The following is a 27615-nucleotide window of genomic DNA, read 5'->3' on the forward strand; positions in this document are numbered from 1 at the left end:
ATTGGACTTGCAGAGGGAGAGAACATACCTAGGGATACAAAGTGGAGTGGGGAAAGGGGGGATGGGGAGGAAGGTCAGGGATAAATGGGGGGATAATTGGGTGGGGGACATGGGGTATAATCACAATTTGTGGTAACAGACATGCTGCCAGTATGGATCTGGCCATCACATCTTAGGCACGAGTGGTGACAATTTGCTTTGTACCCCACAAATATTCATAACCAATAAAAACAAAGAACCTCTCTCTTACCTGACACATCCCAAAATTTAAATTAAAATAAAATTCTAAATATTAACCATATGTTGGCATAATTAAGCAAAATAATGCTACTTACCATAAGTACACCATATGACCACCAATCTGCACTTTGGGAATGGCCTCTCCTATTTACTACTTCAGGAGCCATATACTCTACTGTACCACAAAATGAGTAGGCCTTCTTTTCTTGATCTACTGACTCCTTGCTGAGTCCAAAATCTATAATAATTGTTACAAAAAAAACATATATCTGAAAAACTTCAGAAAATAGAAAACACCAAAAGAACAAAATAATAAACATTAAAACTATTTATGGATGGCCTGGAATTATTTAAGAAAGCTCCTGTGACATCAGTGATGGAAAACAGCCTATATTCCATAATGATACTCTTTAAGAACATTTAAAGATTGCTCAGTTAAATCTCATCCTCAAAATACATGTTTTTAGGTCTGTACTAGAATATCATGCAACAATTTTGAGAAAAGGATAATTAAATCAAAGCTATCATATTGCCCTAAGTTTTAAAACAGACTAAGACAAAACTTACACTTTAAAAAATATTTTTTAAAAAATTTAGCTTTGGCTTTGGCACACTTCCATTTTTGTTTAAAGCTTTCAAACAGTCAAAGGGATGGGTGGGTGGGTGGGTGGGTGGGTGGGTGTGAGTGTGTGTATTTATAAATCAATCTAATTTCTATGTACAATTGGAAGTTGAAGTTTAAAATTACCATTTATAATACTACTTCTCAAAAAAATAAATATAAAATCCACAGGTATAAATATACAAAATATATGTAAAACTTGTATACTGAAAACTAGAAACATTGGTGAAATAAATCAAAGTAGACTGAAATAAATGAAGAGATATACTGTGTTCAGGGACTGGAAGATTAAATGTTAAGATGTCAATTCTCCCAAAACTGATATACAAGGGGTCTTCAAAAAGTTCATGGAAAGATTCATATTATCTTTTAATTCAATTTTTCTAAAAATTGTTTGAAGTACCCATAGACTCAACAAAACTTCAATAAAGACCCCAGCAAGATTTCTTTTGTAGAAATCAACAAGCTGATTCTAAAGTTTATATAAAAAGGCAAAGGAAATAGAATAGCCAAAACCATTTTGAAAAAGAAGAAAAAATTGAAGGACTTATACTACCTGACTTCAAGACTTACCATAAAGCTACAGTAATCAAGAGAGTGGGGTACTGGAGAAAGGACAGACATATATATCAATGGAACAAGCTGACATATACAGTTAGTTCTGCTATGACACTTGTTTTAAAAATGCAAAGTTCTTCCAATACAAGTGACATATTAGGAAACAATCTGAGCATGACACATTTTGCATTGGCTTACGTGCAATTTTGTCTGCAAGAAATACTAAGAGAATATAGAAAATTGCACCTAGTTGAGCTTAGCCAAATAGAAATACATAAAACACACGCACATACCTCAAACATCTATCAGTGACTTCATATCACTGTGTTTGTTATGAGCCACTCCTGTCCACCTCTACTGTTACAACCTTCCTTCCAATTTCAGATAATTAACCTTCTAACATTTCATTATAACTTACAAACTACAACCATTCTGAAACCACTTCCACATGCAACCTTCAGGTCTTTTTCAAGATAAAATAACATGTATATTGTAGCCTTTAAGTATTTCTTAACCATTTAGAACACGTAAAACAGTGTTACCATTTTTTACTTTCTTTTTTTAGTGTGTCACTGATTAAACATTTTAGTGTTATATATTCCTAACCCTTTTATCCCCATATGTCTTGTGGTTTTTACTATGCAGTTTTGCACAGTGATTAAAATCACATGTCACGTGTCACATTACAGCAGAACTGGCTGTATATTGTCAGTTGATTTCTGCAAAAGGTACAAAAGCAATTCCGTGGAGAAAGGGCAGTCTTTTCAAAAAATGGTGCCAAAATAAGTAGGATATCAATACAGAAAAATCCATCCTCACACCATAAGCAAACATTATTTCCAAATGGATCAGAGACCTATATGTAAAACCTAAAACTATACAATTTTCAAAAGAAAAATACAGAAGAAAATCTTTGTGATCCTGCGTTAGGCAAGGATTTCATAGATACATCAAAAGTGTAATCCATAAAAGAAAAAAGTTAATGAAATGGACTTAAAATAAAAAAACTACTCTTCAAAAGATACTGTTAAGAAAATAAAAAAGAGGCTACAGATTAGGAGAAAATATCTGCAAATCATATACTTGATAAAAGACTTGTATTCAGAGTATATTTTTTTTAAAAATCAGTAATAAGAAAACAATCAGAACAATCCAGTTTTTTGAAATGGGAAAAATATCTGAACAGACACTTTTCCAAAGATACATGTAAAGATGTTCAATGTCACTAATTAGGGAAATATAAATTAAAACCATGATGATATACCACTTCATGCCTATTAGAATAGCTAAAATAAAAAATACTAACAATACCAAGTACTGGTGAGGGTACAGAGCAATGGGAGCTCTCATACATTTTTGATGAGTATGCAAAATGGTAAAACCACTTTGGAAGAGTTTGAAGTCTTCTCATTAAGTTAGATATACTTACCATATGACCAAGTAATCCCACTCTCTAGGTATTTACTCAAGTAAAACAAAAAATTTATGCTCACATAAAAACCCATACATACATGTTTACAGTGGTTTTATTCATCATTGCCAAAAAAAGGAAACAATCCAAATGCCTCTTAATTGGGAAATGGGTAAACAAACCGTGGTGCCACCATAAAATGTAACACTGCTCAGCAACTTTAAAAAAGCCAAATCATTAATACACACAACAGTATGGATGAATCTCAAATGCACTATGATAAGTAAATGAAGCCAGACTCAAAAGGCTATATATACTGTATGCCTCTATTTATATTACATTGTGGAAAAGACAAAAGTATAGGGAGAGAAATGCTGCAGGTTGGTGGTTGGCTTGGGGTAATGGGAGGACTGCTATATAATGGGGGAATCTGGGGGGTTATGGAACAGCACTATATTTTTGTTTTGGTGGTAGTTACAAGACTGTATGCATTTGTAAAAACTTGCAGAATTACACACGCAAAAAAGTGATTTTTTTAAAAATTAAACTTTATATTTTGAGATAACTACAGATTCACATGCAATTACATGAAATACTACAGAGATCCCATTTACTCTTTACCCAGTTTCCCCCTCAGTAACATCTTATAAAACTATAGTACAATAACATAGGCCAGGATAGTCAAGACACAGAATAGTTCCATCACCACAAGGATCAGATGGATGAGTTTTATTGCATGCAAATTATACCTTAATTTTAAAAATGAAAAAAAAGCTATAGGCCCTATATTGCTCTTTTACAATAAAATATCAAATTAACACTTAATTTTAGGGCCTCTCAAAACTGATTTTCTAACCATACTCAATATTTTCATTTAAAAATCACTTATCCTTTTATAATAACCTAATGCATTATAATTTTCAGTATAATTTTAAATATCCTTTCAATGCACTACTATGTTCTTTCTCTATATTTTGAGACTTTTAAACTCTGCACATTCCATTTAGAAAATTAAGTGTAATAAAATCTAGTCTTCAACATTAGTTCAGCTGAATATAACATACCTTGTAGAGAAGAACACTGGTTTCTTTGGCCATCACAGAGAGAAGGAGGAAGGAAAGAGAATTTTCTTATCCTTCTGTTAGCTTTCAGAAATTTATGCCAATCCATATAGTTCCTTTGCTGTACTATTTCTGAGAAAACTGATATTTAACACCAGAATTTGCTCAGCAACCAATTGACAAAAATTTTACAATTATAAAACTAGCTACAAGATTAAATAAGAGATATGTTACACAGTGGTTTTTCTAAACCACTAATTTGAAAAGAAAAGAAAATGAAGAAATCAGCTACATAAAGAAAGGATTTTTGGGGGGGGGGAAGGGGGTCTAAGAGACAGTATTTCACATCTTTGTAACATTAAATGACTCTTTAATAAGACCTTCAATTTTACAAGCATGCCCAGAACACAATAATTTGATAAGTACTTAATATAAGTAAAAGTAATCTCAGTGATTAACTTGCAAATAACCATAAAAACTACTTAAAATTCTTATGTACACATTTTGTCTTAAATACTCAGCTCAAGAACTGTGTGATTTAAATTTCTGACTCTTTACATTTTTTCTTCCCTCTCTTTATAGAAGTTACCCCTAAATTATGTCCTTCAGAAAATACATTATAGCAACTACAGACAATTCAAATCAATTCTTTGTTCAAGTCTTAATTTTTAATGGGATATTATGATTAAATATTTTTTTCTAAACAGATAAGTCATATTATATAGTTAGTTTTTATACAGACTATATGAAGGGAAAAGATTTCAGAAAAAATTAAGTCATAGGGACAATATAAATAATATATTAGCAAGCATGCAGATAGTATTTGGGGGTAACCACTCTCATTCTACTGATCTTCTGTTATACAGTCATAATCTCAGTATGAGGCCAATCAGACACAAAGTACAGTTATAACAGGATACCTTTCTATAGTCCATTGCCATTCAGAATAGCCTGCTAACATTAGGTCAATTCCTTATGTGTAGAGCATTTTTAAAGTGCACAGGTTAAAAAAAAAAAAAGGTATTACCACTCTCCTAAGATTATTCTGAGAAAATACAGAATGCTGGGGAAGATACTGCCTAGATGAGACATTCCTCAGTGACTGCAGCCCACACAGCCCACTGGTATCAATGACAAATAGCAATCAGTCTGGTCCTTTTGACTGCAGCATTCAAAATGGGAGGAAGTAGATAGGAAGAGAAGAATAGGAGGGAGGAAAGACAATGACGATAAGAAAGGAAGAAAAGGAAAAGAAAAAAAATAAGAGAAAGGAAAAAAGAATAGAAAGAAGAGAAGTTAAAGGAAACAATGCAAAAGAATGAAAAGGAAAAAAAAAAAAGCCTTAAAATACTTGCTGTGAATGGTCACACTGTAACAAACTTCACTAGAATACTATGAGGTTAAATCCATAAGTCTCCCACTCTTATAAAACTTTGAATTAGGTTACAATCATAAAACTATAAACGATCTAATATTTATTCTTGTGTACTTTAAAAGTAATGTTGGTGCCATTGGAAGGAAAATAGACTGAATTATAAAAAACATTATAAATCGCATTATCTTCCTGTTACATGCCTTGTGTCTCTTGCTTATAAATTAACACTGATCCTAAATACTCTTCCCTCCTCAGCCATTTAAGTCTCTAAAAGCCATAAAAAGCATAATTCAAATTAGAAGACTAAATATAAAACAACTTGGCATCATTATTCACTCAATTAATCTTAATGTAGTAAAGTGATATAGGTAGGGTTTATTCTACTCTTTTTCCCACCTCCCTTTCTTATTCCTGACAAAAAAAGGCATAATTTATTAAGAAAAAAATGAACAGAGGAATTAAACTCTAATTAGCTTTGCAATTAAAGTTTGATTGCTATAAAATAAAATTATACATTATATAAAATCTCAAAACTATGAATTAATGATTCACTAAACTTTATTTGAACTTTGTCACATTTACTTCAGCTTTCAAGGTAACAGCTAGATACTTTATTTTACATTGATGCAATATATTTAGGAAATTTAAAGCAACTTACCTTTAAAGTGTACTGATTCAAAATTCTCCAGAAAGGCCACATCTTCATCTTATCTCTGTTCTAGCATTCCAATAATTAAATACAGAATTTACTATCTATTGAAAATATATGTAACCTTTTGAGATTTGCTGACTCAGCATAATGCCCTTGAGATCCATCCAAGTTGTTGCATGTATCAACAGTTCTTTCCTTTTTATTGACGAGTAGCATTCCGTTGTACGGAGGTATCACAGTTTGTTTATCTACTCACCCTTTGAAGGACATTTGGGTCATTTCCAGTCTTGGGCTATTACAAATAGAGCTGCTATGAACATTCGTGTATAGGTTTTTGTGTGAACATAAGTTTTTATTTTTCTAGAACAAATGCTCATGAGTGTGACTACTACATGGTTCAATTTATGTAACACTCTCAAAATAACAAAATTATAGAGATGTAGAACAGATAAATGGTTGCCAGGAATTATGAAAAGGGTAAGAGGGTGTCACTATATTTCAAATGTGATGATTACTTATGATAAATCTTTTAGTCTAGACTGAAACTAAGACAATGTATTTTTACCTAGAAAACCAAATGCTATTTCTTAATTAGGATAATGCCTTTATTGTATAATTTTTTAATATTACAATTAGAACATATTGAGAGCTATATAAGCTTTAAATGAACTTAAGTTCACCAAAGAGACAAATAAAATGCAAATCAAATCAAGAAAGAAGAAAAAAGAAAACAGGTATAGACAAATATATATTAAAATAATGAAAAATATAAAACAATGAACTTAGGGCATAATAAGAAAATTTGCATACCTGTCAACTTGATATGTCCTATTTCATCAAGTAAAATGCTGTAAATCAAAATTCACATTCAACAAGATGGAATAAAATATTTTATACACAGATTTACATAAAAATTGACATGAACTTAAAATAGGTCAATATCTATATATATATCAGAAAAATCTTGAATAGTTGATTAACTTAAAATCAATGCATGTCTTATGAAGATAACTTTTTACAAATAAGCTTCACATAATTATATAATTCATATAGAATTTCACGTTATCTTTAAAAGACTTAGTGAAGTATGCCAAAATGTAGTTCTAGAAATACTCATACAGACAACGGGATACATAAGGAGAATATAGCTTTACTTTTCTGGCTTCAGGTCTCTATATACAATTCCTAATTGGTGCAGATGATCTAAAGCAAGGGCCAGTTCTGCGAGGTAGAATTTCACATCTTCCTCCGTAAACAAAACCTAGAATAAAATAATTGACCATTTGATCTCTCTTCCCATACTGGGCATTTTTTAAAAAATTTACTTCCTTAAAAACCGTAGAAAGACAAATCAAGGCAAATAATAATAAAATAAGCATAGCCAATTCTATTTGACTGGCATATGAGTCATATTATTAGGAATACCAAAGAAGTAAGATTTCTAGATAGATGAAACTAACCTCTTTAAGAATCCTTCTCTTCAACATTAATCATTTTAATGTAAACCTTTCTAAAACATATTATGCTGTTTGTATATCTTCCTACACTGAATGCAGTGCACAAGATTTACCTTTTTTGAAAAATGATTTGGTGTCATAATACCAATATTAATATTTGTACTCTATTATAATATAGTGATGCCTTCAAGGTATAAGTATATATATAGTATATTTTGTTTTAGCAATAGTAATTCCACTATTTCTACTATTCTCTCTTTCAGATATAGTAGACTCATTTCTCAGGAATTTCACTTTTAGCAGCTCTACCAACCCAAAGTTTCTAATATATCACTGCAAATTGTTAAATTAGAAACTTTATATTACATAAACATTCTAAACTCATCTCTGACCTAAAGGGGAACTCCAAGCCTCTTCTGTTAGTAGAGTCATGAGATTAACGGTACTATATTCCTCACTTTTTTTGTGCCTGGGAATAGAACTGCTATGACAAAGTGAAAAGAGTACTGGATTTGAAATCAGAATTAGCAGTGTAACATCAGACATGTCATTTAGCCCTCTGGGCTTCAGTTTCTAAATCTCTAAAATAAGAATAATAATATCTGTTGTATATACCTAACAAAATTGCTGTAAGAATCAAATTAGTTCATGTGGAAAAAAATCTTTGTAAACCGTAAAATGCCATGTGTGCAACTATAAAGTATTATTACTATAGGTTTATGTCTATATTCATTCACAAGTGAGTGTTAATTTACACACAGAATTGGGTACTACTCAGCCATTAGATGTAATTTTTAAGGTTTATCAAGGGATTCAGATTGGCAAAAACAAATATTTTTCCATAAATGGGTTATTTTCATTACAGAAATGTCTGAATTATCAGGAAGGCTCAAAATTTAAATAAAATATCATAAAATATTACAACGACTTGCCTATTTAAAATTATGGCCACTGCATTTCACAATGCAGACTCAGGCTACTAGTAAAGTTGCGGAGAATGAGCAGTTAAAGATAACTTGTGACACTCCGTCTACTTTTAAAAATGATCACTAGAAAAAACACAAAGATTGTACATTATCTGAGTTTCAGGAGTGTTAAATATTATAAAGGTAAAAGCATAGGAACATCATTTTCACTTGACTTTTTACTAAGAATAAAAATACTTGTAACTTATTTAACTTCTGGGCAAGGATAATCAAAACATTCATTGAAACCTAACACATAAGAAAACCCTAAATAAAAATCTTTCAAAACTCTAAATAAAGGAAGAAACTTTGCTTAGGTTAAAGTTTATGACAAGCCTACCACCTTGTCATCAATCTGTCTTAGTAGAAAGCCTCATGATGGATGCAAATAATAAATTTAGTAAATAGTAATTATATGCCAGGCCCAATTAATTATGTGCTAAGCACTGTATATTCATTAAGTTATTCCAATCTTCCAAACAACTCAATGAGGTACATATTATCAACATCTTACATATGGAGAAAGAGAGTTGCAGTGGTTAAGTAACTTCCCCCAAAATAACATAGCTAGTAAGAAGGAGGCACAGAATTTGAAATCAGGGATACTTGTCCTTAAGAATGAACTCTTGTGCAAAAGTCACTTCTGCCATATGGTATGCTAGAATTTCTTTTTTTTTTTTTTTGTAAGTTTTAGGTTCACTATCAATAATGCATTCCTATTCATCGATCATCTTAATAAATCCCAACACTCAAATGAAAATCATCCAAAACTCTAGTATCCTGAGGTAAGCACTCTTAATCTTTTGTTGTCTGCTCTTCAAATCATTTGTGTATGAATATGTCAGTGTGTGTATGTGTTGTCATAGTTGAATTAATACTATATATACTATTTAGTGGCCTCCTTTATCCCCACATGATATTATACCATAAGTATTCTCTATCTTTAAAACTTATTTATAAGCAGTTTTCAATGACTACACAATATCAACCATATCAATTTACAATGACTTACATAAATATTCCCCTTTTTTGGACACTCAGGTTATTTCATTTCCAGTTTTTCACTATTGTAAATAACTCTGTAATATGCATACACTTTACTGATATTTATGATTTCCCTAAAATGGATTCGTAAGAAATATAACAGGAAATATTAGGTCAAGGACCATAAATAGTCCAAGATTCCTGACATACAAAAAAATTATTTTCTAAAAAGGTTACAATAATTTCCACTCCCGTCAGCAGTTTATGAAAGCATTTGTCTTACCACATCCATGACAACACTTAATATACTCTTTAAAAAATCTTTTCAAATGTGATAGATAAAAATGACATCAATTTTGTTTTAATTTAAATTTTGATTCTTAGACTGACCATTTTTTTTTTTCATGCTTAGTGGCCTTTCTATTTTTTTGTGAATTATCAGTAATGTTTTTGCCTGTTTTCCATTAATGACTTACTGTTTTGTCAATTGGTACAAATCTTTTAAATATTAAAAATGGCAGTTCTCCATCACATTAGCTACAACTATTTCTCCAACTTTGTGCTGGTTTTTGGTGTTCAATAATTCTTAATTTTGTACAGTCAAATTTATACATCATTTCTGTCTGATTTTCCTTCACAACTTTAATGCTTAAGAAGACCTTCCTTATTCAATTGTCAACTAATCAGCTGCATTTTATTTTAGAATAATTGTTTTTCCAGACTTGGTTGTTTAATGTAAGTAAAATGTATTTTTGTGTATAGTAGAGATGGTTTTCTTAAATGGTTTTTTAAAAATATCTAACCAATTTCTCAAACACTGTTTACTAAACAATCTCTTTGCCACTAATTTGTGATCCTTCCTTTATCATAATAGTATATGCTAAGTCATGTATAACAGGATATTCTTCGGCTGTACAGTACGTTTCTAATCTTGTGCTGATACTATGACGTTTTGCTTATACAAGCTTTATAAAGTTTTAAACAAGATGTAGGGCAAGGAAAGAGTGTTCTTTATTTTCAAAATTTCTTAGTTCTTTTCATTTGTTTACTTTTCCAAATAAACTGCACAATAATTCGGTCAACTCCATGGAAACAAAAACTCCTATTGCAGCTTTATTTGGAATTTGTTAAGCCAATAAATTGATTATGGAAGAATTGACTTTACAAAAATCAGCCATTCATTGCACTATATATACATATATATAAATTCAGTTTCATAAAGGTAGATTAATATACATACATATATATGTGTGTGTGTATATATATATATAAAATCTACCTTGATGAAATTGGAATTTTATTTTATTTACTTATTTCTAATTTTTATTTTTATTTTTTTGGCCACAAAACAAGTCTTGATACATTTAAAAAGAATAAGGTCATAGAAAATATGTTCTCTGACCACAATAACAGAAGGAAATTTAGAAAACTCACAAATATGTGGAAATCAAACAATACTCTCCTAAATAAAAAACAGGTAAAAAGAAAAATCACAGGGAAATTAGAGAGTCCTTTGAGATAAAGTTCAAAGTGCAACATATCAAAATTGATAGGATGCAGGGATCATGTAGTGCTTAGAGGAAAATTTATACTTGTAAACACCTACATTAAAAATAAGAAAAATCTCAATTCAGTAATGTAATCTTCTACGTTAAGAAGATAGAAAAAGAAGAGCAAGCTAAATGAAAAGCAAATAGAAGTAGGAAATAACAAAGATTACAATGGAAATATATGAAATAGGGAATTAAGAAACAATAGACAAAATCAACAAAACCAAAAGTTGACTCTTTAAAAGATCAACAAAATTTGCAAACCTTTATCTAGACTGACCAAGAAAAAGAGAGAAGCCTGAAATTACTAAAATGAGAAATAAAGTAGTGGAATTATTACATTGTATCTATGGCTTTTTGTGTTGGTAAAATTTAGCTTCTTTCTCTCTCATTTACATTTTTGTTTTACCAGTTGGTTTTGCTCCTTCTTGTGTATTCGCGGTAGCAATTATCATTTTTTAGATTCCAGATGGAGGACTTCCTTGAGGATTCCTCGTAGGGCTACTTGTGTGGTGGTGAACTGCTGCTGCTTTTGTTTGACTGGAAAATACAATGTTTTCCCCTCATTTCTGAAGGACAACCTTGCTGGGTATTATCTTCTTGCCTGGCAGCATTTTTCTTTTAGTATTTTGAATATATAATCCCATTTTCTTCTGGCCTATAGAGTTTCAGTTGAGAAATCTGCTGTTAGTCTGACAGGGGCTCCCTTATACGTGACTTGACACTTTTCTCTTGCTTCTTTAAAGATTTTTTTTTTTCTTTGAGCTTTGCCAGTTTGACTATAATGTGTCTTGGAGAGGATCTTTTTGGGGTGAATCTGTTTGGGAATCTTCAAGCCTCCCAAATCTGAAGGTCCGTGTCCTCCCTCTACCTGGGAAGTTTTCTGTTATTATTTCATTGAATAGGTTTTTCATGAACTTTCCTTTCTCCTCCCCTTCTGGAACACCCATGATTCGAATGTTTGTGGGCTTAAGGTTCTTTACTAGCTCTCTTAGATTCTCTTTTTTTTTAATTATTTTTTTCTTTTTCTTTGTCCACCTGGGTTATATTGAAAAGACTATATTCAAGATCAGAAATTCTTTCTTCTTGTTGTTCTAATCTGCTGCTTAAGCTACCGGTTATGTTTTTTATTTTGCTGAGTGAATCTTTCAGTTCCATGAGCTCTGCTACATTCCTTTTTAAGGTATTAATCTCTCTGTAAATTTCCTCTTTCATATCCTGGATTTTTTCCCCCTTGTTTCATTATGTTCTCTGAGTCTTCCCGTATCTCAGTGAGTTTCCTTAAGATTCTTGTTTGGAATTCCTTTTCAATCATTTCAAAGGTTTCCTGCTTCATAGGGTCTGGTATTTGAGAATTACTGTATTCCTTTGGTGGTGTCATATTTGCTTGGGTTTTCATATTTATAGTATCTCTGCACTGATGCCTGGTCATCTGATAGAGCAGTAGCTTCTTCTATTATTCTGGAGTAGGCTTTGAGGAGAGAGGTGTCATCTTCTTTTTCTTTTCTCTGCTGGTGACTCTCCTTGTATCAGTGCACTTGAGTGCTTTGTGGGCAACCTGCTCAGTGGCTGTGGCTACTGCTGTAGCATTGAGCTACTTTTGCAGCAGCCATAGCTGTGGCAGAAGCTGTGGTGGGCCACTTTCATGGAAGTGGTCTTTTCAGCATGCTCCTTGCCAGCTTCTGGGTGGGGGATGATGACCTTGGCTCCTGCCTAGGACCCCAGGCAAGCTCTGCTTCTTTCCTGCTTCTAGGTGGAGGCCAATATATATATATTGGGGGGGCTTAATAAAGTTTAATAGAAAATGATCATATTGTTTTAAAGCCTCAGATAAATTTGATTTCTGCTTTTGGACTGATACCATATGTCAATAAATGACAGATGAGTTTGATAGATTATAAATGACTCTCAAAGACAAGCTTTCAGAGTAAAACATCCATGTAGCACTGCTAGGATACAGTCTGCTACTTAGTCCCCCAGTCTTGGTGAGAACAGAATGTCTGGGGGCAGCTGGGATGTTGAGGATCCTGAGGATTGCATTGGCCTTCAGTAGCAAGGTGGTTGACATGGGCTGGCAAAATGAATCCTCCGTGTTTTCTTTTCTTCCCCCACCACAGCTTGCCCCAGCATTGTCCCCCGGTCTGCTTGGGGGGCTGGGGAGACCCACTATCCAAAAGCTGAACCTCACCATCATCATCCACACTGCTGGGAGGACCTGCAACATGTCTAATGAGTGCCACCTGCTGGTCCAGGATATCCAGTCCCTCTTCACTGACAGAATCAAGTCATGCGACATTGGGTATAAGTCAGTGGTTCTGAAGACACTTCTTTTCCCTTGGGGACAGACATGGAACTTTTGAAAGTAAGGGGAAAGGGCACTAATGTTCGCTGAGTACTCGCCGTACGAGAGGCACTTTATGGATCATCACATTGACTTCTCACACGAATCAGAGGTCATGGGTGGGTCTTATTTAGGAACTAGCTAAGTGGGTAGTCATTCCCCTAAGCATGTTCTCCAGACACACATCCTTTTAAAGGTGGTATATTGACATGATGGATGCCAAGACGCAGCTGAAAAGATTTTAGAGGAAGCAGAATACATGAGAGACTGTGAAACCTGTAGAAAAGATGATCTATGTGCCTTTTTCATGCCATCGACCCCCACTACTCAGTGGCTCTGGCTCTGCCCCTCGGTTTGGCTACAGCCCGAAACTTGTCCTGCCTGCATCAGATTCACGCTGTTTCTCTGCATCTAGAAATGGTCAGCCTCCTTGGGCAGAATATCTTTCCTCTCGGAAGGCAGGGGAAAGACAAGATAATATCTCTTGATTTCTCAAATGCCAAGGTCTATGATTCTTTAGTAAAGAATATATTGACCTAATGGGAAGAGTGAACATTTCTTTCTTTTTTTTTTTTCTCATTGAGCATTGTATTAATAAGTCTCAAATTTCTGTGAAAGATTTTTGGTCAAGTTGGTTTCCTTAAAAAATACTGATTTTAAAAACTAGTGACTTAAAACTGCCATACACACATAAAAACAAATTTAAATTTCCACAAAACAAGTTTAAATATCTTGAAGGATGCTTTCAGAGCTCACAGATAAGACATCTGGGGTTACAGCCCATCTTATGTCCTGTCAGAAACAACACACTAAATTTTAAGTCTCAGGACAGGCCACCACTAACCCACATGATGTATTGATACACACTGATAGAAAGAGCCCCTAACTTTAGGAGCATTCATGGCTTAGTGAATGGAGATAGATTTTAGTTCCTATTGTCCCCAAACCATGCATCTTAGTGCAGGATGCAACCTGCAGAGCCATATGCAGTGGCCCTGCCTTAGATGGACTTACCATCACTTGGTATATGCCTCTGGGCAGACTGCCCCAACTCTCTCTGTCTCCATTTTTATTTTATTGTATTTTTTTATTTCTATTTTGTAAATTCTATTTTGTTTTGCCAATATACAATATGGTTGATTACTGTGGCCCATTACCAAAACCTCTCACCCTCCTCCCTCTCCCCACTCCCTCCCAACAATCTCCTTTCTGTTTGCTTGTCCTATCAACTTCAAAGAATTGTAATTGTTGTGTCTTCTCCCCCACCCCGAGTTTATTTGTGTACTTATTTATTTATTTTTATCTCCAACAAATAAGTGAGAACATGTGAGATTTCTCTTTCTATGCCTGACCTGTTTCACTTAATATAATTTTCTCTAGGTCCATCCACGTTGTTGCAAATGGCAGTATTTCATTCTTTTTTATAACAGAGCAGTATTCCATTGTGTTGATATACCACATTTTCCATATCTACTCATCTGATGATGGACATTTGGGCTGATTCCAAAGCTTAGCTATTGTAAAGAGTGCTGCAATGAACATTGGAGAACAGGTATACCTTCAACTTGATGATTTCCATTCCTCTGGGTATATTCCCAGCAGTGGGATAACTGGGTCATATGGTAGATCTATCTGAAATTGTTTGAGGAACCTCCATACCATTTTTCCATAGAGGCTGCACCATTTTGCAGTCCCACCAGCAATGTATGAGAGTTGCTTTTTCTCCACAACCTCGCCAGCATTTATCATTCACAGTCTTTTGGATATTAGCCATCCTAACTGGGGTGAAATGGTCTCTCAGTGTGGTTTTGATTTGCATTTCCTGAATGCTGAGTGATGTTGAGCATTTTTTCATGTGTCTCTTGGCCATTAGTATATCTTCCTTTGAAAAATGCCTATTTAGCTCTTTGCCCATTTTTTAATTGGGTTATTTGTTTTTTGTTGTAAAGGTTTTTCAGTTCCTTGTATATTCTGGATATGAATCTGTTGTCAGATGTATATTTTGCAAACATTTTCTCCCACTCTGTTGGTGGTATTTTGACTCTGTTAATTGTTTCTTTTGCTGTGCATAACTCATTTAGTTTGATATAATCTCATTTGCTTATTGTTCCATTGGTTGTCCGTGCTTTTGGTGTTGTATTCATGAATTCTGTGCCAAGTCCTACTTTATGAAGTGTTTCTCCTGAATTTTCTTTGAGTAGTTTCATTGTTTCACGGATTAAATTTAATTCCTTACCTCATTTTGAGTTGATTTTAGTATATGGTGAGAGGTATGGGTCTAGTTTCATTCTCCTGCATATGGATATCCAGTTATCCCAGCACCATTTGCTGAAGATGCAGTCTCTTCCCCAGTGTGTAGGCTTGGTGCCTTTGTCAAAGATCAGAGGGCTGTAGGTGTGTGGGTTGATTTCTGGATTCTCTATTCTATTCCATTGATCAGTGTGTCTGTTTTTATGCCAGTACCATGCTTTTTTGGTTATTATAGCTTTGTAGTATAGTTTACAGTCTGATAGTGTTATGCCTCCCACTTTATTTTTTTTACTCAGAATGGCTTTGACTATGCATGGTCTTTTGTTATTCCATATAAATGTCTAGATACATTTTTCCATTTCTGAGAAAAATGTAATTGGAATTTTGGTGGGAATTGCATTGAATTTGTACGTCACTTTGGGTAGTATGGACATTTTCACAATTTTGGTTCTAATCCAAGAGCATGGGATATCTTTCCATTTCCTTGTGTCCTCTTTAATTTCTCTAAGCAGTGGTTTATAATACTCATTATAGAGATTTTTTCACATCCTTGGTTAATTCAATTCCTAAGTATTTTATTTTTTTGGTGGCTATTGTAAATGGGCAAGCTTTCTTGATTTCTCTCTCTGCATGTTCACTATTGGAGAATAGAAATGCTACTAATTTTCTGTGTTGATTTTGTATCCTGCTACCTTGCTGAAATCATTTATCACCTCCAAGAGTTTTTCTGTAGAGGCTTTAGGCGGTTCGATATATAGGATCATGTCACCTGCTAAGAAGGATAATCTGAACTCATCTTATCCAGTCGGGATTCCCTATATTCCCTCCTCCTCTCTGATTCCTCTGTCTAGTACTTCAAACACTATGTTGAACAGGAGTGGTGAGAGTGGGTATCCCTCTCTATTTCCTGTTCTTAAAAGAAAAGCTTTCAGCTTTTCCCCATTCAAGGTGATATTGGCAGAGGGTTTATCATATATGGCTTAGTTATGTTGAGATACTTTCCATCGATACCTAACTTATAGAGAGTCTTTGTCATCATTGAATGTTGAATTTTAACAGATACATTTTCAGCATCTATAGAGATGATCATATGGTCCTTGTCTTTGATTTTATTGATATGGTGTATCACATTTATTGATTTGCATATGTTGAACCAACCTTCCATCCCTGGGATGAATGCCACTTGATCGTGGTGTCTAATTTTCATATGTGTTGCTGTATTCTGTAAGCTAGTATTTCATTGAGGATTTTTGTGTCTATATTTATCAAGAATATTGGCCTGTAGTTTTCTTTTTTAGTTGTATCTTTACCTGGTTTTGGTATCAGGGTGAAGTTTGCTTCATAGAATGAGTTTGGGAGAATAGCCTCTGTTTCAGTCTTTTGGAATAGTTTGTAGAGAATTGGTGTCAATTCCTCTTTGAATGTTTGGTAAAATTCTGCTGTGAATCCATCTGGTCCTGGGCTTTTCTTTGTTGGTAGCCATCTGATAACAGCTTCAATCTCTTTTATCATTAGTCTGTTCATAATTTCTACATCTTCTTGGCTCAGTTTTGGTAGCTTGTCTGTGTCCAGAAATTTATCCATTTCCTCCAGATTTTCAAATTTGTTGGCATATAGTTGTTTATAGTAGTCTGAAATGATTCCTTGTATTTCAGATGTATCAGTTGTAATATCACCTTTTTCAATTCTAATTTTTGTTATTTGGATCTTCTCTCTTCTTTTTTTAGTTAGCCATGCTATTAGTTTGTCAATTTTATTTATCTTTTCAAAAAACCAACTTTTTCATTCATTGATCTTTTGTATCGTTTTTTGGGTTTCAATTTCATTAAGTTCTGCTCCGATCTTAATGATTTCTTTCCATCTGATAACTTTGGGTTTAGATTGTTTTTGTTTTTCTAGTTCTTTAAGGTGAAGTGTTAGGTTGTTCACTTGCCATCTTTCCATTCTTCTGAAGTAAGCATTTAATACAATAAATTTCCCCCTTAGTACTACTTTTGCAGTATTCCACAGGTTTTGGTATGATGTATCATTGTTTTCATTAGTTTCAATAAATTTTTTGATTTCCTGCTTGATTTCTTCTTGGATCCATATGTCATTAAGTAGAATGCCATTTAATTTCCATGTGTTTGTATAATTTCTAGGATTTTGTTTGTTATTCATTTCTAATTATAATCCATTGTGGTCTGAAAAAATACATGGGATAATTCCAATTCTTCTGAATTTGTTGAGACCTGATTTGTGACCTAACATGTGATCTATCCTGGAAAATGACTCATGTGCTGATGAGAAGAATGAATATTCTGAGTTTGTTGGATGGAATGTTCTGCAGAAATCTGCCAAGTCCTGTTGGTCTAGAGTGTTGTTTAGATCTTGTGTTTCTCTGCTGATTCTTTGCCTAGATGATCTGTCCAATATTGATAGTGCAGTTTTCAGGTCCCCTGCTATTATGATATTAGTGTCTATTTCCTTCCTTAGTTCTAATAGAGTTTTCTTTATAAATCTGGCTGCTCCGATATTGGGTGCGTATATATTTATGATTGTTATGTCTTCTTGGTAGATGAATCCTTTTATCATTATGTAGTGGTGTTATCTCTTTTTATGGTTTTTGCTTTAAAGTCTATTTTATCAGAATAGCTACTCAAGCTTGGTTTTCATTTCTGTTTACATGGTAAATCTTTCTCCATCCTTTCACTCTTAGTCTATGTGAGTCTTTATATGTGAGGTAGAGGCAGCATATACTTGGGTCCTCCTTTTCAATCCAGTCAGCCTGTCTGTGTCTTTTGATCAAGGACTTTAATACTTTTACATGAAGAGTTGTTATTGAAAAGTGTTGATTTACTCCTAGCATTTTATTGATTTTTCTTTGGATATCTTAAGTGTCTTTTGTTCCCTTTTTTTGATTTACTGTTTGTTTTCTGTATTTGTTGGTTCCTTGGGTTGTAAATAAACTTCTTTTTTCTCTTCATTGTTGCCATATTTATTTTACTAGTGGGTTTTGATTTTTCTTGGGTTTTTATGGCAGTGGTGTTTATTTTTTATGTACCAAACCCAGTACTCCCTTGAGAATTTCTTGTAAGGGTGCTTGTGTGGTAGGGAACTCTCACAGTTTTTGTCTGTCTGAGAAATATACTATTTGCCCTTCATCTTGGAAGGATAGCCTTGTGGGGTAGAGTATTCTTGGCTGGCAATCTCTGACTTTTAATATTTTGAATATATCATCCCATTCCTTTCTGGCTTTTAGGGTTTCCAATAAAAAGTCTGATGTTAGTCTGATTGGGGCTCCCTTGTAGGTGACTTGACACTTCTCTCTTGCAGCTTTTAAGATTCTCTCTTTGTCTTTGAGTTTTGCCAATTTTACTATAACATATCTTGGAGGTGACCTTTTTGGGTTGAATACATTTGAGGATCTTTGAGCTTCCTGAATATGAAGATATGTGTATTTCCTAAACCTAGGAAGCTTCCTGCCAGTATTTTGTTGAATATGTTTTCAATGCAATATCCTTTTTTCCTCCCCTTCTGGAATAACCATGAGTCGGATATTTGAGTGCTTAAGATTGTCTGATATCTCTCTTAGATTTTCTTCAATGTTTTTAATTCTGTTTTCTTTGGGGTTTTTTTGTCTGTCTGTGTTATTTCAAACTGCCCATCTTCAAGGTCAGAAGTTCTCTCCTCTGCTTCCGCAAGCCTACTGGTTAAACTCTGTTGTGCTTTTTACTTCACTGAATGAATCCTTCAGCTCGGCAAGCTCTGTTACATTCTTTTTCAGGGTACTGATTTCCTTGTACATTTCTTCTTTCAGGTCCTGTATACTTTTCCTCATTTCATCGTGTTGTCTAGCTGAGTTTTCTTGTGTTTCATTTAGTTTCCTTAGAATTATGACTCAAAATTCCTTGTCAGACATTTCAAGGGCTTCTTGTTCTATAAGATCTAGATCTTGAGAGTTATTACCCTTTGGTGGTGTACTTTCTTGATTTTTCATATTTCTGGTATCGTTACTTTGGTGTTAATCATTGTGTCAGGGGATTTCATGGTCCACTGGTTCAACACTATTGTCTGGCTAGCATGCTGCTGGGGCTGCCAATATGGTATGGCTGCCTCAGTGTCTGCTTGGTTGCCCACTAGTGCCTCAGGTGTGTGGTCGACTCAGGTCTTGGTCCTCTCCAGGGTGGCACCTCTCTGGTCAGCACGCACTTGGCCAGGTTGGGGATGGAGTCAGGCGGCAGTGTCAAGGCCTACCTGCTGGGTCGCACACTGGCAGCGCAGGGCGCATGGTCTCCATGGAATTTCAGCTTCTCCAGCTGTGCACGTCTCTGATTTGTGTGCATTTGGCCAGCCTGGGGATGCAGTCAGGCAGAGGCGGTGAGGCCTACCTGCTGGATCATATGCTCGCACCACAGGGCGTGTGGTCTCCAGGGATCTTTCGCTTCTCCAGCTGGATGCCTCTCTGATTAGTGCACACTCGGCCAGGCTCGCCACTATATATTTTGATATTAGCAAAGTAAGGCATAGCTTGAGAGTTCTCTATATTTATGTGTGTATTTTTGTGTGTGTGAGTGTGCATTTCAGGGGAAAGAATTGGGATAGGTACCTTTCCCTTTAAAATATAAATGATATACATTATAAAATTGTTTAACACATACAAAAATATGTTTTTAAATGTCTTTTCTAAGGCATAAGAATAAGTCCTCATTTTGGAGTATGTAACTTTTTTTGTATACATACAAGTGAAATATAATCAATAAAAAGCTACTTTTTAATAAGCTGTCTGCAGAAGTAACCTCTAAATCTTCTTTTTTTAAAAAGCCTGTTCAATGAATATTCTAATTTATTGTCTTTGGGGAAATGTATTTAAAATGCTTGCTCTTACCTAATATTCCAGACTTAGGAATCAAAACTTATTGACTGCATCTCTGTGCTAGTATGGGTTTAGATAGTCCCACATCGAGAATGGAGGTCTGAAGAGTTTAAAAGAAGATTAGTAATGACTACAAGTAAGAATTTCTCAAACACATTCATGACACTTCTACACAATCTAAGACAAGAAATCATGAATACTGGAGCCTTGTTATACTGTTGTCTCACTATGCCTTGGGACCAGCTTTTAATACGGTCCTTTGAAGGCCTCCTTGGAAGAGGGGGTACTAGAAAGACCCTACCTGTTCTATAGTGAACAATATAACAAGAACACACTATGCTCATGCATGGTACATTCTGCACTGGAGGGAGATAGAGAGAAGCCAGAGACCTTAGCCACTTAAGCACTGGCTAGCATCCACGAAACATACTGTTCCTTTGTACAGCAAGTTCCAGAGCTCTGGGAATCAACAGTAGCTCTCCCACACCCAACATTTTAAATTCTGGAAGTAAGATTTTGATCCACTATCCCCCAATTAAAATGCTATTCCCAGACTACCACTTTAAGACATAATGAAGTAGACAAGACAGGATTTAATCTCACGCCTGAAATATCTAAAACACAGGACAAAATATATGAAATGATATTTTTCAAGACATTGGACATCAGGCAAGAGAGAACAGTGAATAGTAGAGAAATGGGAAACAAGTGAGGTATGCCCTATAATTGTAATACCCAGAAAGAGTTTCCAAGTAGTAGTGCAGGGAAAGCCAAGTCAGGTAGAGCCCAGAAGACATCCTGAGTTGATAAGTTGAAGGTTAGAGTCTGGGAGAGGAAGGAGGATAGTAATCACAGGCTGGAGTAATGGAGAAGAGGGAATTGCACAGAGAGAACTCTAGAGATATGCGGATAGTCTCTTTCAAGTTTTCAGCAGAGAAATGCTCAGCACATGTGAGTAAGGACACTACTCGGAACCAGGAAAAAAAAAAAAAAACAAGGATTAGAGAGATCAATCCATGGAACTCAAACTGGGCCAGGAATAGCTCCTTTTACCTCCAGCCAGAGCAGAAAACCCAATAATTCATGGGGCCCCTGACAGCGTAATCAGTGGGCTTTGCTTTAGTGGTAAAGCAAAATTAACTCCTGACTAAATTCTGCCCTAGTCCATTCTAACAAACCTTAAAAGACATGAAAGGGAAAAAAAAAATTAGTTCTACATCCAAGATCAAACTCAATAATATTTATAAAAAATATAAAAATATTCATCACCTAACAAGATAAATTTCAATGTCTGACATCCAATAAAAAATTACCAATCATATATCTGAGAAAAATACCTGACCCCAGGAAAAGAACAACCCTAAAGGATTAAAAGAAAGAATCCACTTAGCTCACAAGGGACCAGGATAGTTCCTGTTCCCAACAGTGAGAGTGTAAAACCTCATAATTCAAATGGTATTGGCTATAGTACTAAGATGGGTCATGCTTCAATATTGGGGAAAAATTAACCCTATACTGAATGCCACCCTGGTCCTACATAATAAAGTTTAAAAGCAAGACTCAAAATGATCAAAGGATTTCCAAAAAAGGTATCTGCATTCTAGAACAAAGCTAAGAACTATTTATAGAAAAACAAAAGTATTTAGCATGCAAGAAAATTAAATTCATAATGTCCACAATCCAATAAAAATGACCATGCAAGTATGCCGCCATTGAAGCACAAAAGAAGACACAGACAATATTTAAAGAAATGAGTATGGCTGTGTTCTAATAAAATTTTACTTACAAAGACAAGCAACTGACCAAATTTAGCCTGAAGACCATAGTTTCCTGACCCTTGAGTTAAAGATGTATGCTATAAACCCCAATGCAACCACTAAAATAACAACAAAGTGTTATGGATAATATCAACATGCGAACAGCAGAGATAAAAATGAAATTGCAAAAGAATAATTAAAAAGAAGATAGGAAAAGAGGAAATAAAGAACAAAGAACAGATGCAACAAATCACAAATAGCAAGATGGTAGATTTAAATTCAACCATATCAATAATCACATTAAATGTAACAGGTCTAATATCCCATTTAAATATGGAGATTTTCAGAATGGATAAAAGGCAAGGAAACTATATGCTTCCTTAAGTACCACACATTAAATATAAAGGCAAATAGGTTAAAGTTAAAATATGGAAAAAGATATACCAAGCTAATACTAATTTAAAAAACAGATGGCGTGACCATATTAATATCAATGTAGATTTCAAAGCAAAGGACATTACTAGGGATAAAGTAAGTCATCTCATAATGATAAGAGGGTCAATTAATCAGGAAAGAATAATAATACTAAAGGTTTATGCACCTAATAACATGACTTAGAAATACATAAAGCAACAATTGGCAGAAATTCAAGAAAAAATATACAAATCCATAATTATAGTCAAAGTTTTCAATCCCTGTCTCAAAAATTCATACATAAGCTGGCCAAACAGTTCACTCAGTTAGGGCACAGTGCTGATAACACCAAGGTCAAAGGTTCAGATCCCTGTACCATCCAGCTACCTCCCCATCCCCCCAAAAATCATAGAACAAGTAGGCAGAAAATTAGGAAGAATATATTAGACTTAATACTACTATCAGCCAAATTGACCTAAGTGACATTTATAGAACCTTCTACCACCAAACAACAGCAAAAGACACATTCTTCTCAAGTGCACAGGGAATGCTTACCAAGATATATCATATTCTGAAACACAAAGCAAGTATAAGTAAATTCAAGAGAATTCAAGTCATACAAAGTATGCTTTATGACCACAATGACATTATATAAGAAATCAGTAATAGAAAATATCTGGAAAATGCCCAGATATTTTCTATTATTTACAAATAAAATAACATATGTCTAAATACCCAATGTATCAAAGAAATAAAAAAGGAAATTAGAAATTATGTTGAACTGAGAGAAAATAAAAACACTACATATCAAAATTTGTGGGGTGACACTAAAGCAATACTTAGTAGGGAATTTATAACACTAAACACCTACATTAGAAAAGAACTCAAATAAATAACTTCAGCTTCCATGTTAAAAGTAGAAAAAGAAAAGCTAGTGAAACACAACACAAGCAGTAATAAAGATTAAAGCAGAAAACAATAAAATAGCAGAAAAACAATAGAGAAAAATCAATGAAAGCAAGAGCTGGTTCTTTGGGAAGAACAGTAAAAACTGACAAACCTCTAGTGAAGATAAACCATATAAAAAGAGAGAAGACACCAATTAGTAAGTAACATCAGGAATGAGAACAGTGATCACTAACAATTCCACAGTTATAAAAAAGACAACAAAGGAATATTATCAACAATTTTATGCCAATAAATTTCATAACTTTGATGAAATAGACAAATTTCTTAAAAGAGAGAAGCTAGCAAACCTCACTCAAAAACAAAGGTAACCTGAATATCCCTGTCTATAATATAAATTGAATTTGTAGTTAAATACCATACCATAAAGAAAACTCCAGGCCCAGATGGCTTCCCTATTGCATTATATCAATCACAAAGGGACAATTTAACACTGAATCTATACAAACTATTCCAGAAAGCTAAAGAGGTAAAAATAAATAAATAAAAAACTCTACCCAACTCATTATATGAAGCCAGAGTTACTCTGATACAAAAAATAGACAAAAACAATATGAGAAAACTAGTCAAATATCCCTCATGAAAACACATGCAAAAACTCTTAACATAACTTTTAGCAAATATCATCCAAAAATATACACAAAGGATAAAACATGACTAAGTGGGGTTCACCACAAATGCAAGGTTGGTTCAAGATTTGACAGTCAATGTAATCTATCATATTAAAAGACTAAAGAAGAAAAAAAATATGATCATCTCAGTAAATGCAGAAAAAGCATTTGAAAAAATCTAACATCTATTCCTGATTGAAAAAGGAAAACTCTCAACAGCGAAAGTAGTAACAAAAGAGAACATTCTCAACCTAATAAAGAATATTTAAAAATACATATACCTAACTTTATAATTTATGGTACAATGATGCTTGCCCTTAAGATCAGAAACAAGGCAAAAAATGTCTGTTCCCACCAGTTCTATTCAACACCAGACTGGGATTCAAGCCAGTGAGACAAAGACAAATAAAAGAAATGACATCAATAGTTTAAAACTAGAAGACTCCTTATTAACAGATAAAAAATAGAAAATAATTCAAAATCTACAAAAAAACTTCTCGAAGTACTAAGTTTAGGTAGATTACAGGATACAAGCTCAATATACAAAAAAATCAATTGTATTTCCATCCAATATGAAATTGAAATTAAGAAATCAATTCTATTTGCAACAGCATTAAAAAAATAGAAAGTAGAGATAAATCTGACAAAAGATATGCAAGACCTGCACACTGAAAACAAGACGCTGTGAGAGAAATTAAAGGAGACCTAAATAAATGGAAAGAGGTACCATATTCACAAATTGAAAGACTCAATTCTGTTAAAATGTCAATTATCTGCAAATTTACCTACAGATTCAATATAATCCCAATCAAAATCCAAGCAGGCTTTTTTGTAGAAAGTGAAAAGCTAATTTTAAAATTTATAAGGAAATGCAAAGAACTAGGAGAGCCAAACAACTTTCATTTAAATAAAAAAGCAAAACTCAAGGATTTGCACCACCTATCCTTAAGACATATTAAAAATGTACACTAATCAAGACAGTGCGGTATTGTTGTAAAGACAGAGAAATCAATAAATGAGTAGGATAGAGTACCCAGAAATAGATCTTCATATATATGATCAATTGATTTTGAAAAAAAATGCAAGGTAATTCACTGAAGGAAGAATAGTCTTTTCCAATGATGATGCTAGAACAACTGGATATCTATATGCAAGAAAAAGGACTTTGACACATACATATAACCTTATAAGAAAATAATCTTGGGCCGAGCCCATGGCGCACTCAGGAGAGTACAGCACTGGGAGCGCAGCGATGCTCCCGCCACGGGTTCGGATCCTATATAGGAAGGGCCGGTGCACTCGCTGGCTGAGTGCCAGTCACGAAAAAGACAAAAAAAAGAAAAAGAAAAAAAAAAAAGAAAATAATCTTAATGGATCATAAAAATAAATGTAAAACGTAAACTACAAAACCTGCAGAAAACATAGAAGGAAAATCTTTATCTGGGATTAGGCAAATATTCCTTAAATAGGACACTGAAAACATAATCAAGAGGAAAGAAAACCTATAAATTAGACTTCATCAAAAAGAACTTTTCCTTTTCAAAAGACACTGTTAAGAGAATGAAAAGATGCACCACAGACCAGAAGAAAATATTTGCAAATAACATACATGACCAAGGACTTAAATCCAAAATATATGAAGAACTCAGAAACCATAATAAGAGGCCCAAGACCCATGGCAACCACGAACTCCAAGGCACCAGTATGACCAAGCAGGCACTGAGGCACCCAGGCCAAATTGGCAGTCCCAGCAGGATCCTAGCCAGACAACAGTGTCAATCCAGTGGACCACTTTACCATGATGACTAAACACCAAAGTAAAGACACCAGAAATATGAAAAATCAAAAAAGTACACCAACAAAGGGTAATAACTCTCAAGATCTAGATCTTATAGAACAAGAAGCCCTTGAAATGTCTGACAAGGAATTTCGAGTCATAATTCTAAGGAAACTAAATGAAACACAAGAAAACTCAGCTAGACAACACGATGAAATGAGGAAAAGTATACAGGACCTGAAAGAAGAAATGTACAAGGAAATAAATGCCCTGAAAAAGAATGTAGCAGAGCTTGCTGAGCTGAAGAATTCATTCAGTGAAATAAAAAACACAACAGAGTTTAACCAGTAGGCTTGCACAAGCAGAAGAGAGAACTTCTGACCTTGAAGATGGGCAGTTCAAAATACCACAGGCAGACAAAAAAAAAAAGAAAGAAAGAAAGAAAACAGAATTAAAAACATTGAAGAAAATCTAGGAGAGATATCAGACAACCTTAAGCACTCAAATATCCAAGTGATGGGTATTCCAGAAGGGGAGGAAAAAAGGATATTGCATTGAAAGCTTATTCAACAAAATACTGGCAGGGAGCTTCTCAGGTACAGGAAAATACACATATCTTCACAATCAGGAAGCTCAAAGATCCCCAAACATATTCAACCTAAAAAGTCTCCTCCAAGATATGTTATAGTAAAACTGGCAAAACTCAAAGACAAAGAGAGTATCTTGAAAGCTGCAAGAGAGAAGCGTCCAGTCACCTACAATGGTACCCCAATCAGACTAACATCGAACTTTTCATCGGAAACCCTAAAAGCCAGAAAGGAATGGGATGATATATTCAAAATACTGAAAGTCAGAGATTGCCAGCCAAGAATACTCTACCCCAAAAGGCTATCCTTCCAAGATGAATGGCAAATAGTATATTTCTCAGACAAACAAAAACTGTGGGAGTTCACGAGCACCCTTACAAGAAATTCTCAAGGGAGTACTAGGTTTGGTACCTGAAAAATAACCACCACTGCCATAAAAACCCAAGAAAAATAAAAACCCACTTTAAAAATAAAAATGCTAACAATGAAGACACACACAAAAAATATAACTACAATCCAAGAAACCAACAAATACAAAAGACAAGCAGGAAATCAGAAAGAAGGAACAAAAGATAGTTAAGACATCTAAGCAAAAATCAATAAAATGCTTGGAGTAAATCAACACCTTTCAAAAATAACTCGAAATGTAAAGGTGTTAAATTCTCCACTCAATAGACGCAGACTGGATTAAAAAGATGGACCTAACAATATGCTGCCTTAAAGAGACTCACCTCACCTGTAAAGACACACATAGACTAAGAGTGAAAGGATGGAAAAAGATATATCATGCAAACAGAAATGAAAAATGAGCTGGAGTAGCTATTCTTATATAAGATAAAATCAACTTTAAAGCAAAAAACATAAAAAGGATTAAAAACACCACTAAGTAATGATAAAAGCATCTTTCCATCAACAAGACATAACAATTGTGAATACATATGCATTCAATCTTGGAGCAACCAGATTTATAAAGCAAACACTATTCAACCTAAAGAATGAGATAAACACTATCACCATAATAGCAGGGAACCTGAACACCCCACTCTCAACACTGGATGGATCATCTAGGTAAAAAAATCAACAGAGAAACGCAAAACCTAAACAATACATTAGACCAAATGGACTTGGCAGATATCCACAGAACATTCCATCCAACAACCTCAGAATATTCATTCCCCTCAT

General features: G+C 34.1%; 1 protein-coding gene across 2 annotated transcripts in view; it reads right to left on the reverse strand.

The window, feature by feature from the left end:
- The window catches only part of RPS6KA6 (ribosomal protein S6 kinase A6), a 166332-nt gene that overhangs the window by 53422 nt on the left and 85295 nt on the right, over positions 1 to 27615 (reverse strand). For both annotated transcript variants that reach the window (XM_063083125.1, XM_063083126.1), the window contains exons 7-9: positions 7074 to 7180; positions 6730 to 6767; positions 336 to 478 (exon numbers count right to left, since the gene is read on the reverse strand). In XM_063083125.1, the coding sequence (XP_062939195.1) occupies positions 336 to 478; positions 6730 to 6767; positions 7074 to 7180 (288 nt within the window). The remainder of the gene's footprint in view (positions 1 to 335; positions 479 to 6729; positions 6768 to 7073; positions 7181 to 27615) is intronic.

Source organism: Cynocephalus volans, chromosome X (genome assembly GCF_027409185.1).
Source record: "Cynocephalus volans isolate mCynVol1 chromosome X, mCynVol1.pri, whole genome shotgun sequence".
Taxonomy (NCBI): Eukaryota; Metazoa; Chordata; class Mammalia; order Dermoptera; family Cynocephalidae; genus Cynocephalus; species Cynocephalus volans.